The 17243-nt window shown below is 37.6% G+C and overlaps 2 protein-coding genes across 4 annotated transcripts in view; both read left to right on the forward strand.

Moving 5' to 3' along the window:
- Positions 1-445: 445 nt before the first annotated feature.
- Positions 446-12501, forward strand: ccdc170 (coiled-coil domain containing 170). The gene is made up of 13 exons (XM_041250337.1): positions 446-786; positions 1751-1827; positions 2176-2203; positions 3029-3157; positions 3758-4014; positions 5085-5229; positions 6108-6293; positions 6583-6900; positions 7566-7766; positions 8346-8519; positions 9200-9442; positions 10097-10333; positions 10721-12501. Exons 1-13 carry the CDS (start codon positions 679-681, stop codon positions 10970-10972), a joined length of 2355 nt encoding a protein of 784 aa, XP_041106271.1. The 5' UTR covers positions 446-678; the 3' UTR covers positions 10973-12501.
- Positions 12502-13709: 1208 nt separating this feature from the next.
- Positions 13710-17243, forward strand: part of LOC121315846 (estrogen receptor-like) — a 49289-nt gene continuing 45755 nt past the window's right edge. For 2 of the 3 annotated variants that reach the window (XM_041250338.1, XM_041250340.1), the window contains exon 1: positions 13710-13823. The gene's annotated coding sequence lies outside the window, so the exon portion shown is untranslated. The remainder of the gene's footprint in view (positions 13824-17243) is intronic. The other variant, XM_041250339.1, reaches the window with a different exon arrangement.

Genomic DNA, 17243 nt, shown 5'->3' on the forward strand with positions numbered 1-17243 from the left:
TATATTTTTACAGAATCATGTTTTTAACTATGGAACAAGTATGCCCCCTGCTGGTGATCATCAAGATGTGTTTTTTTGTTTGTTTGTTTTTTTTTTTTTTTTTTTTTTACTGATTTTATTCCAAATACCCAGCAGGTTTATAAAAAGGTGTAAAGATTAAGATTTACAATAGTAAGATTTATTCAGGTGTTGACAACAATCCTTTGGCTTTACAAATTCACAATAAAATGGGACGTAGTTTTGTTTTCTTGAACGAGCTCAATATGAAATCGCTTGATCACATTTTAATCTACAAATTACTGTGGATCACTGAGTATGGATGTCGATATTTATTAATCTCAAATCCTGTGCATGATGAAACAAGTTGCATACTGTCTGCACACACTATGCAGAAACCAGTCATGTGCTTTAGGACATCTGTCCCAGATGATCTGTACCAGTAAACGAGGTATCGTGCACTCAGTGCGCAATGTGGAAAATACTTTTTAAAAAGCCTTTAAAAGTTTTTGAAAGTTCTTTGACTCCTCCCCAAACAACCGCTTCAATCTTCCTGTTTACATGTTGCTTAGGAACTGAACCCAAACACGACGGCGCTGCTAGCACATCATTCTAGAATACCTTGGCTTTTCCGCGAATATCAATTCTTTACAACGTGATAAAACTAAATAAAATACAACAATGAGTAACCATCGTCCAGATTCAGCTTTAAAACTGATCGATGTTAGCAGAAACGATGCATTTCGATCCTTCTCCCCAACGTCATTGAGCAACAGGACAGTAAATGAGGTGAGTTTTCTTACAACAAATGAAAATTCCAAACGTGTAAAACACGGTCCGCAGTTCCATTTACTCATATAGTCATGATTTCATAAAGTATACCCATAGAATTGTTTTTGTAATTGCATTTTTCCCCTTCAGACTTCATTAAGAACATGGGCTACATAAAGTCTTTTTTTTTTTTCTGAAAGCTAAAAACATTTAGCATGTTCAGGGATGGAACTATTGCCATTCCAGGTTTTACTGTGAGTTTGATAAGCCACAGTGTGTATAGATAACAAACTCGTCCTGAAACCAGGAATGGCTCAAACCGCTATGCAATGGAAGTCTTATTTCCATCCCTGAGCATGTTCACAGCTTTATACCACCAAGTCATTCAAAAATAAAAGTTTAATTCACCCAGTAATATAACGTTTATTTTCCACCTTGACCTTAATGGCAGAACAGGTAGCAGAATTAAAAAAGAATAGTTCATAGTGATATTTAAAATCTATTCCAACTGCTATGTTCTGACATGTTAATAATATTACTAATGCCATTTAATAATTAAAATATTTGCATGTAAAATGCAAGTTTCCTTCACTAGTAATGTGACCCAATGCCTGCTACCCTTTAAGTATATCTGGAGCACTTACTAAAAGTATTAGCAAACAAGGGCTGTTCAAAAAAGCCAAGTAGGCTTGTCCCTGTCAATACTTTATTGCTAGGAAACAGGGAGTTTAGATAATAGCACTGATGTAACCCCCAGCACCAAGCAATGTGGTATATGGTTGACGTTAAGGGGTTAATTTTTTCAACCTATACCCACCTACTACACCTGTGATAATTGCCGATACTTGGCTTTGAAAGAGCTGTGTAGAACTCCAAACAGGAACATACGTGCTTTAGGATTAGCCAAGCACCAGTATGTCAGACTTCTTGTAATCGTCATCGCTACCCTTCTACGAACTGTAAACTTTATCTGTGTTTTTAGCTTCAGGAGCAGCTTAGTGTTTTGAAGAGACAACTGGAGGAAAAAGAAGAACTAATATTGTCTCTTACTACTGGCAGGTATTTGCATTTTTAAATATATGTTTCTTTAAATCCATAGTGTCCAACTGAAAAAGATGCACATGTTTTTTTTTTTTTTAAATTGGGTCCAGTACAGTAGTTTTGTATTATACATTAGTTTGCTCTCCATCAAACATGTGTGGCATGACACTGCTCTGTCTGCTGGTGTTCTTGAATTCCACTGGGCACTTCTTCTTAACACTGTACCGTGACACCCAGAACAAAAAAAAAAAAAACAATTGTACATTTCAAAAGTTTGTAATACATAAAAAAAAAAAAAAAAGATTTGTACAGATGTTAAGTTCTATCATTTTTCTATTTTATTTTATTTATTTATTTTTTCTCCAGAAATGCAAGTAGACCTGATTATCAGAAGGTAAGTGTGCTGTCTACAGGATGATTAATTGTTTCAGCAAAATAAATATGCACCCCAAACCCCTTCCCACCAGGAGAAATTATTCAAATGAACCTATCTCTCTGTCCGTTGTTGGTGCACCTTCCTAAATACGTAGTGAATTTAATTGAGATATCATAACTAGAACAAAAAACAAAAACAAAACAAAACAAAACAAAAAAACTGTCTGGTTTCACAGACCCTGATTACAACTAAACTTGGACTAGTTTACCTAATATGGTAATATTACGTAGTCCAAAATTAGCGGTGATCTGTGAAACCAGTCACAGTTTGTTGCCATTTGCTTAAATTAGATCCAATTCTAAAATTTAAATAGAAGATACATTTTTATTATCGATTGACAACATCAAGTCCACTGCTTGACAATGAATCATGTTTTCTCTGAGGCATATTCTGTGTACTAATGTTGTTTGTTTACATAACATTTTGAGTTGCCAGGAATCCAGAATGTTTTCACTTGTAAGCACCACAAACACTCAATGACATGTATACATCTTCATAAATTGTAATGATTTTTAGGACAGTAGTTTATTTTTTGCAATAGTTTAAAATGGCCGGTTACAAAATAAGCAGTTTGGTTGAAGCACGCCGAGTCTGCCCCAGTGTGGCTGTGCTAGCACTTGTTTTTAGAGATTAGCCAGTAAAAATGAAGGGCCCAATATTACAATAATTGGTTGTAAAAGACCTATCTTCAGTATTAGATGTCCAAATGTTGGATACCACAAGTTATTCATGTACTGGGTCAAATGTCTGTATGTTCGATTTGTCTTGATTTCACCTCCATAGAAAGCACCTGATTCTTTCCTGGACATGCCTGTCACTCGGGAACACCTGAACCGTTATCGCCTGGCGGCTGAGGCAATCCGCAGTGAACTGGCCGCCCTGCAGGTCAAATATGAATGTGCTAGCACCGAAGTAAGCTACTTTTTCTATCAGGGGTGCTATGCCAAAAGATGTAACTGCTTTTTTAAAATTTGATGTTAGATATTCCTCTCTTGATAATAATCAAAAGGTGCAAAAAAGGTGAACTCATTAGAATTGCAAAGTACTTGTCTACCATACATTAACACTAGACATACAATCATTTTAAATGTACACGTTCCTTATTAACAGTATAAACAATTAAAATGAACGTAGATACATTTTGAGGGGATTTTAATGTTTGGTTGCTGTCGGACTTTATAAAGTTGGTTGTTGATTTTGTGATGCACTGAGGTGGATTTTGTTGTACACTTACATTTCATTTTTAATTTCCATTTCTCTTTATTATTTGGTTTATTGTTTAAAGCATAAAATACATTTTCCAAATGCTGACATCATTTTAAAATACTTTAATTTACTTTGGACATTCTTTTTAAAATCAATGACACTCCAAATTCAGGTTCTAAGTGGATAGGCTATAAGATATTTCACCAGTCCATCATTCCATCTCCTTTCATCAGTACTAAAATTCAGGAAAACAAAAATTACAACATTGTATAGAAAATATGACCCCAAAATGGTTCTTCTTGACAGCTTCAGGAAGTTCAATCCAGGCTGGCCTCCAGAGAGGCTTCGGTCCATGAACTAAAAGGGGAGGTGGAGAGCTATAAGGAGAACAATGCCAGACAGTCCTCTCTGATTAGCTCATTGAGAAAGTGCGTTCAAGAGACGGAGCAAGAGACTGAAGCCATTTCCTCTTCCAAGAACCGGGCAGAAATAAGTCTGCACACTGTGTCCAAGGAGAACAGTGTGCTCAAGGAGAGAGTAGAGGAGCTGGAGGACAAGTTACGGTAAACATATGGTGTTACTAACAATCAACCAGTCAACCAATCTTTATTTTATATAGCACCTTTCATAGTGAACCACCATCACAAAGCGCTTTACAAGATAAAAGTAAATACAAGAAAATCCGTAATGCTTTAAATACAGAGAAATGCTTAATACATGATATACAGTAAAAAAAAAAGCACAATACATTAAATACGGTGGAAAGTGCAGAATACATTTTTACTATCATACGTGAAATAGTAGCAGCAACACAGCAACAAGTAGCAGTTATCAGGCTCAAACAGCATAGAAAGCAAACGAGAACAGGTGGGTCTTGAGAGTTGATTTAAAGCAAACAAAGGTGGGAGCATCAAGCACCAAAGCTGGGAGAGAGTTCCAACTAACACCATAAGGATACAGGTTATTGTTGACCTTTGAATAGCCTTCCCATAAGAATCAATCATTTGACAGTTTTAAAGTTATAGGTTGGAATCAAATTCATCCAGATTCCAATTGAATAACTGTTTTTCCATTTGAAGTGTTTAGTTATTTGTAGCCGTTGTTTTTAAACTGATATCAATACACGTGTTTGGATTTCCTGCTGTCTAGATTTAATATTGTTGCACTTCAGTACATACAGCATTATCAGACTTCTGCTTTTACGGAAATGGTAACTGCAATATGGTAGTTGGATCCCCTGGTAGAAGAGATGAAGGCCATCTTTAAAACGCCAGTCATGTGCCCAGGTTTATTTACTCCTTTTAACATGATCAGAAGCATGGTTTCCTTTGACACGATTCAGTCTTCCGCAAAACAGTCAAAACAAAAGCACCTTAATAAATTCCTATTAAACAAACGGTTGTCATGCATAGGCAAATATGCTATTCTCCTAAAGAGGCGACCCGCAGGCAAGAACACCTACCTCATAACATCTACCAGCAAATCCAATCGCCTTTTACAGTAACACAGTGGATTTATAACTGATATTTCACAGTTTTCCTGACACAGTACCACACTGGTAGTGATATGAAATATGCATGGATGTTATTACTTACATTTCTAAAAGTATTTGATGTTTTATGTCCTTGATCAGAAAGTACATCAATGAATGGGATGACACAAAGCAGCAAGCTTCCAGCAGTGAGAGGAAATACAAGGAGTTTCTTGTTCAGCTTGCTAGCAGAATGAATGTTGACTGTAGAGGGAGAGATGATCCCCAGGACTTCATAGTTTCCCAGGTAGCTTCATAACTGCTTCATTGGCCCATTGTATTTGACTTTGTGTGTATATACTGTGGCAGGGCGAAAACCCTGAATGTAAATAGTGTGTGTGTGGGAATGTAAGGTTGGCAGGGATAGGGTTAAATCTGTCCCTGCCAGCAATCACACTCCCCAATTAACACTCAATTACCTAATAGGGAAATGGCCACATGTATTTAAGGGAGGAGAAATCCTATTGTACTAATAGTGAAAGTAAATGCCCAGCCTATAGTGCATATTATTGTTTTGTTTAATTTTTATTTTATTTTGGCCCTCATGCCTGTTTATTTCTTCTACTTTTATTTGTATTTTGTTAATAAACATGCGCAACAGCTCTTTAAACTGCAGCTTCTTGTCTGTGAGTCTCCAGGAGGCACTATCCCACTGCAGATTAAAGAAACACAAATAAAACTGGAACAAATAAAGGGCCAAAGTAAAAGGTTGAACAAAACAATAATATGCACCTTGACCTTCACCTTCACCTTCATTACAACCACTGACCTAAACACCAAATCACTCCAAACTCCCTGTCCCAGACAGGGGCTTTCTCCTCCATTAAATACATGTGGCCACTCCCCAATTAGCACTCATTTACATAGTTGGAGAATGGCCAAACCTGTGATTGCTGGCAGGGACAGATTTAACCCCATCCCTGCCAACCTTACATTCCTACAAACAATATTTATGTTCCGGGCTTCGCCCTGCCACACATACATTTGAATTTTATTCACTGCAATTCTGTTTTTAAAACAATTTAACTATTTACTGACACAGCTGTGTAGTAAGTAAATGCTTCTTGTGGCTTTGCTTATTAAGCTATGTGCATTTTCTTTCTTTTCCCTGGCTTGCATTTGCAGCTTGACAAGTTGTATAATGAAAACACTCGACAGAAGTGCAGGATTGCCAGCCTGGAGGAGACTGTCGCCACCCACGAGGTGGAGTCGAAAGCCAGCAGGGAGACTGTTATGAGACTGGTCTCTGAGGTGGGCCGGGAGCAGAGAGCTGCTGCTTCCTTCACAAAGGAAGTGGAGTCTCTGCGCCAGGTACAGGCTCCTGGATGTTCTCTGCTTAATATACCAGTACAGTATTACACAGTTTAATGACTGCTCTGCATCCTATTCAATAAGAAGAATTAGGACAGGCCATAAGAATTAGGACAAATAATATTCTATTTAAATAATAATTTACCAAAGTGTACTAAAGTGTACCAAAGTGTGCTGATCCTTCAGCAATGCCATACAGCTACACAGTGCTAATGATACTTGTTGTGCAAACTGCTTTGTATCAAGCAGGGAAAATAAAGAGATAGTCCTTCCTCTCTTTGTTTTTCAGGAGTTAGAAAATACGATACTAACCAAGCGAAGCCTGGAACGGGAAAACCGAGCCCTCCAGGAAAGGCTGGAGGCCAGTAGGCGTGCCTGGGAGGCCTCAAAACTTGAGCTGGGTACCCTGGAGAAGCAGTCCAAGGAGCTGGATGGGAGTCTGCGCAGCAGTCTGTGTGAGGCCAAGTCCAGCCAGAGCCTGCTGCAGGCTTTCAAGGAGGAACTGGCAGAGTTGCTGAGTGGCCGCAGTGGGACAGTGCACCCCACAGAGGAGGCCATCAAAGAGAGGATCCGGGAGATCTGCATCAGCGGAGAGAGCCAGAAAGAGGTGCGGCTCTCCCACTGAAAACCAAATAGGCATGAACTACGAAGATCACATGCAACAATCCCCAAAGGAAATTCATAATTTCTAGAAATTTCTTGAAAACAAAGAATTTTGGGAAAAATCTTTTGTAGCAAAAGTTTTACTTTTGTGGAGAGAGAGAGAGAGAGAGAGAGAGAGAGAGAGAGAGAGAGAGAGAGAGAGAGAGAGAGAGAGAGAGAGAGAGACCTGAAATAAACAACTCCGGATTTTAACTCAAGTGCTTCTAGGTACTCTTCAGTTGATTATTTCTAGTTTTGTGACATTAAATTAATTTTTTAATTTTATCTTCAGACATATGGTGCTAATTTGTGAATTTCTGCCATTGTCTGTAAATGCAAAATAAAGGAAAAACATTTATTTGATACCCAAAATCTGTTTTGGATATAATAATAATGTTACCAGTATGATGATGTTACCAGTAATGGTACTGTAGTTTAACTATTTCAGTACACATTAGTTAAAAGCTCCTGAACACAATCATTTGCCATGCTTATGCCATGGTTAACCATTATTATTAATTATTATTATTTAAATTATTTTTACAGTTGTCTATGTTTTACTATGTCTGACACAGTACATCTAAAGGATCTAAAACAATCTAAAGCTGAAGGGGAGTTTTGTATTGTTAGAGCCTTTCTCAGATGGAGCTGAAGGCATCTCGGCTGACTGACCAGTTGGCGAGGCAGACAGAGCTCCACGAGGCTGCACTGCAGAGAGCCAGACAGACCGAGGAGCAGCTGGGCGAGATCCGGGAGAGGCTCAGTAGCATGGAGGGAGAGCTGGTCTCCGGGGACGTGTTCCGGGATGGCCTGAGCCATGAAAAACAAAACGTAAACATGCAATATATCTGGGCTTATTTTAACAGAGTTACTTGCTATAGTATAAACTGAGCTGCTTACTTGTTGTTCCAGTCATTTCAGCCAACAGTGAATACAAGGTTGACCCACCAGATGGTGATGTTTAGACCTGTTTACTGTTATTACTTTGTTGGAATAAGTCAGGCAACTGACAACTTTGGTCCTGCAGAGCCCTTTCACACCAGGTTTAACAAGTACAATACAGTCGTTAACTACTTTAGGACCTGAATAGAGGTTTAAGTGTTCAACTAACAATTAAGAACATGGTTGAACAAAGACCAGGGCCAGAGTCAGAGTTTCCTGTCCTTGGAGTAAGTCAGAAATGTCTAATTGACCTTAAAATTGCCTTTTTACCATTTTCTGTTTTGAGTGTTTATTATTTATTTTGGAGTGAATTGAATTTTTAGCTTTTCAGTATCTTACATTGTGAAACAAAAGTATGAAGACTCTAGAGGGAAGATTACATTTTGTTCACAGACTACCACAGCTCAGAACTAGTATGCATAAATAGTGCAATTATAATGTGGTCAATATGTTTCTTGCTTATTCTAGTATATGCGATTTCTGGACGAGCTCTCTGAGAAGATGAAGCTGGACAGAGTGGTGCGTGATCTCGGGTTTGACATGAGGCTGGATGCCATCCAATCCCGGGCTGAGCAACTGGTCAAACTAGAGAGTAATGCCGTTGTTGAAAACAAGACTCTGGCACACAACTTGAACAGAAAGGTATAGCACCTTTAGTGTGTTTCACTGTGTATTTGAATTGTACAAGGATTTCAAGTGACACCTTTTATAGAAAAATAAAATGTATATAAAAAATGCATTGAAAAGAAAGGCACATTTAAATAAATAAAATAATGCAGGGAAAGTATAACCTTCATGCCTCTCAGAGTATAACCATGCTGAACAACAGTTTCTTAGCTTGTTATAGTTTTTTTTGAAGCCTTGTCACAACAGTAAGTTTACTTTCTCTGTTATAGGTAATGGGACACCACCTTAGCCTACTTGTGTTTTATGCTTCAAATGGGAACTATGTGGGTTCAGGTGGGGTCAATTTACATGTAACACAGGATATTAAAGAACGAAGGAATCAGTTTCATTAAACTCACGGTGTAGTTTTCAAGCATGATTCAAATACACGTGCCTAAAAGTTTGCCACGTTCAATTAGCAGTGTAATTTTGCAGTTTTACATTGCTTTTCCCATGATTATACTATGAATTTACTATATTTGACCTTGGTTTGCCATGTTTTTAATACTCTTTAATACGTCGGGGGGGGGGGGGGGGGGGGGGGGGGGGGTTACAATGTTTACCTATCCTTTCACTGTGACTTTGCTGTGCTTTTACTATGGTAAACTTTTAAATAAATAGTACATGTTCAGTGAGTCAACCGCTCTTTGCCCTAGCTAAAGACTCAAAAGGAGCAGCTGGAGAGCAAGGAGCTACACATGGAGCTGCTGAGGAAGAAGATTGCCCAGCTGGAGGAAGAGAAGCGGAGCCGCACAGCGCTGGCGGTGGAGCGCGACGAGGCCAACCTCACCGTTAGGAAGCTGCAGAAGAAGGTGGAGAGGCTACAGAAGGAGCTCGACACCACCCGGCTCTTCAACACAGACCTCAAATCCAAACTCTCTGATACCAATGAGCTCAAGGTAAGTCTCAGTGGAGGCACGCCTCTCTCCCTGGTGAAGGCTGTCATGTCTCACATGCCATCTCTAAAGCAGATTTGTTTGTTTTTCCTTTTTATTTTTAAGTCTTATTGACAGTGAGGACATGAAAGGGAAGTGTTTGAATTTCAAGCTGATAACTTGCTGACCATTAATCCTCAGCTCTAACCTAAAGACAATGCTGCCTAATGTAGTTTGACATGTAAACAATTTGCCATAACAAGAGCAGTCCAAATCAGCTGGACAATATATGCAAAAAACTACTTTTTGAAGGAGACAAAACATCTGTTAATTTAACAGAACTAGAACTGAGACACTAAGTTATATATTTCAGGTCACTTTAACAGTCTGTTTATGATAAGTATGACGATGATGTAGCTGCAGAATACGGCAGCTCTGTGGACTGCCTCAAGCCATAACCAAGGATTTTGTTAGTTTTGTTTAGTTTTTATTTTGTTTTTAGTCAGGATAACTTTGGCTTGTTTCAGAAATTGGTGTTTAATTAATTTGAATATAATAAAAAAATCATACTTCATTAATTACAATTGAACTGTCCACAATGACACAATTGTATTGTGTCACTAATAAGGTAACAATAATAAAAATGTGTGTTTTTAATCATTTGCCTTGCTTGCACAGTTTAAAACCTTGGAACAGAATAAGACCATTGAGGAAATGAGTAAGAGTCTGGACAAGGTAGAGAAGGTGAAGGTGAAGATGGAGAAGAGGCTGACCTCGGTGAAATCAGCACTGGACTTCACTGAACACGAGGCACAAGAGGAGAGGCAGCGAACCCACAGTCTCCTGGAGGCTGTCACCAGCGAACTGGCAACCCTCAAACACACCATGGGGGAGCTGGCCAAGAGGGAGAAACAGGTAAAAGGCACATACACACAGCAAAACTGGTGAAAACAAAAACATATATAGTTAGAGAATCATGGACACAAGTGCATTGTTTACGTATGGGTAGTGATGAGGTACAAGTTAGTATGGATGCAGCATAAATAGAGTAGGGTTGGAAATAAGGCTTCCATTGCATAACACTGCTTAGCCTGGGGTTTAATGTGAGTTTAATTAGACACACCTGAAGTGGTTACATGGTCACAGTAAAACCTGGAATCAATCAGTCTGCTTAGTGTGTCAGTCTTAATTCAATCCCTGTCATGCAGTTTAATAGTGCTGACTGAGTATTATAATCATACAGCAAAAATTGCCTGTGAAAATGACAATAGCATTAGTTATGAGGTTCTGTTTTTATTCCAGCTGGTGGACTTCCGTCAAGTAGTGTCTCGGATGCTGGGCTTGAACGTCAGCACCCTGGCCCTCCCTGACTACGAGATCATCAAGCGTCTGGAGAAGCTGATCCAGGGCCACCACTCCCACGGAGTGGCATGTCTTTGCCTGGATAACTCCCAGGAGCAACTCAGCCAGGATTTCACAACCAGATACAACCATGCCAGGGGAACTCTGACCTCTCCTTCTGCTGCTGACAGATTTCACAATGCAGCCTCCTGAGGGCCCCAGAGGCTCGTGCTTAGGAAATGCTGTCTAATTCCTTTCACAGCATATCCTTTTTATATATAGGTAGTTTAATCAAGGCATGTTATACTGTTTTCTATTTAGCAATCTGGACAATAAGATTTGATTTTGTTGTGTTTTGCTGTGCTGTCTCAAACCCTGTACAAATATATTTCAACAAATCTGTTGCAAGGGCCAATGTAATGCTTGTACTTTAGTATAAAAACAGTATGTTATATTATTAAAAGCTGGGTGATATTAAGTGCCAAAAAGGTCTGTTGTCATCTTAGATTGGCTATAATCATACCATTGCCAAAGGTGACTCCTCCTGGTAATTGATGTCACTATGGTTGTGAGCTTACAAATATCCACTCCTGCACTTGTAAATTATTGGAACCCAAGTATGACTAGAAACAGGGAACTTGATCTAAACAAAGGCAAATCCTAAAACTAACAACCTTAAATTAGTAAATTTAAATCTGTTGTATTACAGAACTTTAACTTCAACAATGTTCTTTGTGTTACTAATTAAGTCGTGTATGAACAAACATAAAATTCAGTTAAGTATTGATGTATTATTGCTTATCAAGTGATCAAATAATGAACACATTCCACAGTAATTCATATCAAAGCCTAACACAAATTTGGGTTATCATGAACAAACGCTTATTTTATTAAAGACCACTGAAAAGGTAAAGTTCCATAAAATATGCAAATAATGAACAATGTTCCTGTGGATATTTAACATGTGGATAATGCCTGTGTCTCCCTTACCTGGTTCTATCTGCTCTTTCCAAACAGACACCCAGTACATCTTCGTGGCTGGTTCTTTTTTAATATACCGGAATATATATGCAAAGCATTATTTATCAGTGTATGAACAACAGTAGAGTCACCTGATTGTGAATATACATTTAGTCAAATTACTGGGTGATCTCTTTGAAAATCAATACAAATCAAAACATTTATCTTTTCATTTCTTAATGTTTTATGTATGAAAAATGTACAGATGTATTACAAGGCCATATCCACACTTTGAGGAATTATTTTGTCAAGGTCCCAACAGTTTCGTATACATCTGTGACATTTGCTCAAACAAAATAATGTACCCTTAAACTGTATATTAAGCTAAATGTACAAATATTAACTGTGCAGCAAGATATATTATGGAACTCAGAATTTAACAAATAAAGAGACACACCTCTTTCAAATCTATTTTCAATCAATTTCCTGTTCTTAATGTTGCATTAGAAAACATGTTTATGGTTTCCAGAGAAAATGATGAAGTAAAGACTTTTACATTGATTCGGGTGTGGGTTTTTCCGATGTTGCATGAATAGGTTTCTTCCTGCTTCAGTTTCCTTGAAATACAACATCCTCCCTCCTTATATTCCTGAAGCCCTTTTGGGTGGGATGCAGTGAAATTATTTGATCTCGCTACAGAAGTTCAAGGTCAGGGGAAAGTAGGAGTGTATCTTTGTTGAGACGAGTGTTTTTGCAAGCAAATTTTTAAAGCAAATAAAAAATACCACTTCAAATATTTGTACAGCATTTTGTAATGTTTCAGATTCCTTTTTAGGTTTTTTTTTATTTTTTTTTTTTTAACAACTGTCTTATGCTGTGGCGTCAATTATGATGCAACCTAAGGAATGGTGCTACAGGCAGAAAACATATTAATAGTTTATTAACAGATGTCGGGCTGGCTTAGCAGAAAATCTCAAGGTTGGTGGGAATTGCATATGGCCACTACTTGTGTAACCCTTGCTGTGTCAATAAATAGAGAGCACTGCAGTCCCGAACTGCCAATCCAAGAGCTTTTATAAAATCAACTGTTTCCTTCCCCATAGAGTCAGAAATGTAATAAACTACAAAGACAGCATCTGATCATGAATTTGAACAATGAGATAAAATACAAATTTAGTTACAAGTGAAACAAGATTTTATTCATCTCCCATTTAATTCGCTCAGTATCAAGGTGGCTTTCAACTGTCAACTGGCTTAATTTCATTCATTTATTCATTCTTTGTTACTTTCTTCATGCATAATTCATTCTTACGCATATTAACTTAAGGAATGTTGTTTATGTGTCCAGAGAACCTTTAGTAAGAAGCATGAAACCAAAACGAGAAAATACATTAAGGTACAAAGTGGCCACAAATCAGTCCCGCCAGCATTACAAGTTGCATGGAACCTTACATGAGGCGCTGGAAGGGGAAGCAGATGATGGAGCAGAAGTTATAGAAAAGGGAGATAGAACTTTTTTTTTTAGGGAGAAATTACTTCACATTTAGTAGGGAATGGTTTGAATGCTTCTGAGAATTCAGTGAAATTGAAGTTTAATCTTGACTGTTTCCCAATAGCCTGAAACAGAAAAGCAAATTATTATTATTATTTTTTCTGTTACACAATTCTTTCTTTCTGAACAAAGCCTGCTAATGATGAGTTAAACATTGACAAATTCTGAATGGAGGTTTCAGGGTGAAAAACGTTTTGTATGAATAACCTTTGAATCGAGTAGAACATGCCATGAAACGTTGCACAGTTAGAAAATCGTAGCAGAATGTGTGCTTGCGTATGTTGGTTGCCATGGCTTGCATTGACCTAATTTATTTGCAGTGTTACTATGACCTGTTATGCAATATTATATACATAATCAAACCTTACCCGATGCTCTTTTATTTACCTGTACTATTACTGCCAACTTTGGCTGTTCTTTGATCCAAAGATACAAGGGTTTTGCACTGGAACATGCTGCAACTCAGTACTAACTGAGGAAGAATCAGCCAAGCCTAAACAAACACAGAATAAACACAGAATCCATTTTAATAAACTTAAACCAGTTGCCAAGGTAAGCTTTTTTTGTCCTGATTCTTGCTGTTACTCTGTTCTCTTGTTTGCTTAATTTGTACTATGTATTGTCATACAAGGCATTGTTATTTAAGTATCAATGACAAAATTGACTGAATCCTCAAAGGTAAAAACACCCATTGCAATTATGAATTCAATAAAAAACAAAAACAGACTAGAAGTTGCAAGCAACTTTACGGCTTCCAAGGAGTTATTATGAAATTTAAGCTTTTTGACTGGCTGCCATCCATTGGTTTATGCACGAGACATACAACTTGAGCAATGCTGAAATCTGATTTGCCCACAGCAGCCATGTTTTTGTCTGTAGCAACTTCATTTGGGCAAACTTTAAAGAAAACCATTTTTGGATCATGTATGCCAACTTTTGCTTTGATCAGATTAGTGGTTTTGGAGAAGAATACATTTGTGTGTTAATTAGGTTATCCAACGTGGCTGTCATACCACTGAACTAATCAGCTTTATTTCGAGCACTGTGCATCTTGGACAATCCCTAATCATGTATACCAAGTTTCAGAGCTCTCTGATAAGTGCTATCCGACAAGATGTTTGTAAATTGTCCAAAATGTGTTGTAAAATCCAGTATGGCTGCAAAACTACGTGACCAATTGCGTTCATTCAACGTGGACATTAGTTCCCATTGGTGTCTACAACTTTATGAGATTTCAAGAGTTTTCGTGCAACGGTTTTCATTTGATGCAACTTTTAAGGGTTTGTTGGTGGAAAGAAAAATAATAATAATAATAACAATCTTAACAACAATAAGCTTCCCAGCCTAATAATGACTACTTAAAAGCCCCAACAGTAAATGGCTCGGCTATTTATTTATGGTTTGATAGCCTGATTAGATGAGTTTTCCCTTTCTTAAAAAAATTGTGCGAATGATGAATTGGGATAAGTAGGTTTGTTCTAGCCTGATGTAAATGGTAAATATCAACTTATCAAATACATAAAATGATCTGATATCTATACACAATCTTCTGTATATAGCCAAGTTAGAATAAATGTGTAATGTTTGTTATGTTTTGTTTTGTTTTGTTTTTAATAGTTAATGTGTGAATGATCAACTGTGTGGACTGCTTACCATGGGACATCCTTGAAATAAAATATTGTATTTTAGTGGGTTTTATCCTATTAGATTAAATAAAAATGTATTTCAAATATATACATACAATGAGAAAATGTCAACATGATAATTTAAATGACTAGAACTCCATTGTGTGTCTGTATGAAAAAAAAAACACAACATTTTAATAAGTGTACTGTCTGCAGATAGGCTGCAAAAAATACAAAACCACTTATCTTCTTTCTAAATATATTCCAGGTCAGCCAAACAGGAAAGCAAACTATTAGAGCATTAGGTTAAACATGCTCACTTAAAAAATGTGTCTCCACATCATACATACAAACTGTGATCATCAACATGAATTCCTGTAATAGAATACTGTGGCAGTGTGCCCTGCCCCTGTGCGTATTCTTGTGTTATGTGTTGCGTGTGGTGTGTTAATGTTGGTGTATAGGTATTTGTGCATGGGATATAATGGGGCTATGTAGCACGTGTGATTTAAATTATGTAGATGTATTTAGGCACAGGGATTGCACAATCACTTCATGTGCAGATAAAATGTGTATTAATATGTGGGCACAGGGAGTGCACAGATTAGTTCATGTGCTGAGATTCAAGTGAATAATTAATTAGTAATGGAATCCTGGCACAACTGTATATATAGGTGCACGTTTCACTTACTCAGGGTTGTGTGTTCGAGTGTGAAGAACGGGAGAGAGAAAGTAGGGAGTAGACTTTAAAAAGCTAAAATTAAACAATTGCTATGCGTGCTAGTTTAAACTAGCACGACACTTGTTTATATTAGTGTTTTGTTTGACCTTTTAATTAGTCCAAAGCACTGTTTGTTTTTAAGTGTGGTCTGTTTTATTCAACCTTTTATTTTCTGTTTGGTAATAAACTGCGCAAAAGCAGCAATTCACAATCCACTCACTACTGTGTGTTTCTGTTCTGAGTCTGACATCACCACCAGCTAGCTGTCCACAAAAACGCATGTCTAAAAACACTTATGTTACTAATGGTCAAGTGTAGCATGCACACAAACATCCTATGAGGTAGGCGGCAACTTCCACCAAAAGATTAGCCCAATTTACTTGCGTCAAAAGATTGTATAGGTTAATTAAAACTAATTAACATTTTAATGCTGCATCCACAGTAGCATTTAATAAAGCACAAAGGATTTTACATTTGTATTAAATTGCACCAGAGTAGGTGAAGCATAATCCATTGCTGTTTCATTACTGTATAACGCTGAGGTTGGATGATAAAGCATTTCTTAAAGGGTATGCAAAGTAATTGTGAGATGTAGCAGGGATAGATTATTTTACCTTTTACTGAAATGTACAGATCTAATGACTGTATTGCCACTCCATCTTTGATGTCCATATATAGTTTTAACAAAAGAGTGCACCTCCAACACCAGACTGACTCCTTGCTTCAGTTCTGAATCTGAAGATGCACCAGTAATTTGGATGTCTAGAGTTTTTGATAATAACCCATAACCACTGAATCTGCTCAAAGAGGCTTCTATTGGCTCACAATGGTGGCTGTGCAGGCTCATCAAACAAATGCTGTCCTGTGAGTTGATTCCGTAGTGTGTGGTTTCTAATTGGGGTTACTTTGGGTCAGTCAGCAGGGATGAACATGTGGATGATTGGGATTGGTTGTCGAACATGCCTGGTGGTTGTTGCCAATCAAGGGGGAGGGAGGAGGAGGAGGGGGGGGGGGGGGGTGATGTTAGGGTGGCATAAAAAACATGCCAAGTGGTAAAAGATTGATGGAAGCGGGGCATGGAAAATAGAAATGTGTGACAGAGTGATTCTGCCCACTCCAAGCAGCCTATAAGCAATGGGTCTCCTCTACTTTTTATTAAGGAAAAAATAAGTTACTGAGTTGGGTACCAGTGCTCTTTACAATACACATGCTCAAAAGTACATTTTGTCAAGAAAACTAACAAACAAGAATAATAAATTAAAAAAAAAAAATCAGTGGAAATAAATAGTAATAGGAGCATGTGACAACATTATTCATTCATAATAATACAAAATTAAAATCAATTCCAAGGGAGATTTTTGACACTGAGTAACTGCAGGGAGAAATAACATCAATTACACCGCTCATAAGTGGGCAGTAAGTGGGTATTTTGTGGAAAATTACAGGTTTAAATTTTGTAATGCATTTTTAAAACTTGTGTTTTAGTGTACTGCTTTTTCTTAAACTGAACTAGCAACATAGCTTGTCAGTAGAATGAAAACAGCACTTCTGTTTTATATTAGATGCCATTGTTATGAAAGAGCCACTGAATAACAGATGGGAGTGTCTCTTAATCAAGGTCTTTGA

Source organism: Polyodon spathula, chromosome 5 (genome assembly GCF_017654505.1).
Source record: "Polyodon spathula isolate WHYD16114869_AA chromosome 5, ASM1765450v1, whole genome shotgun sequence".
In the NCBI taxonomy this organism is placed as follows: Eukaryota; Metazoa; Chordata; class Actinopteri; order Acipenseriformes; family Polyodontidae; genus Polyodon; species Polyodon spathula.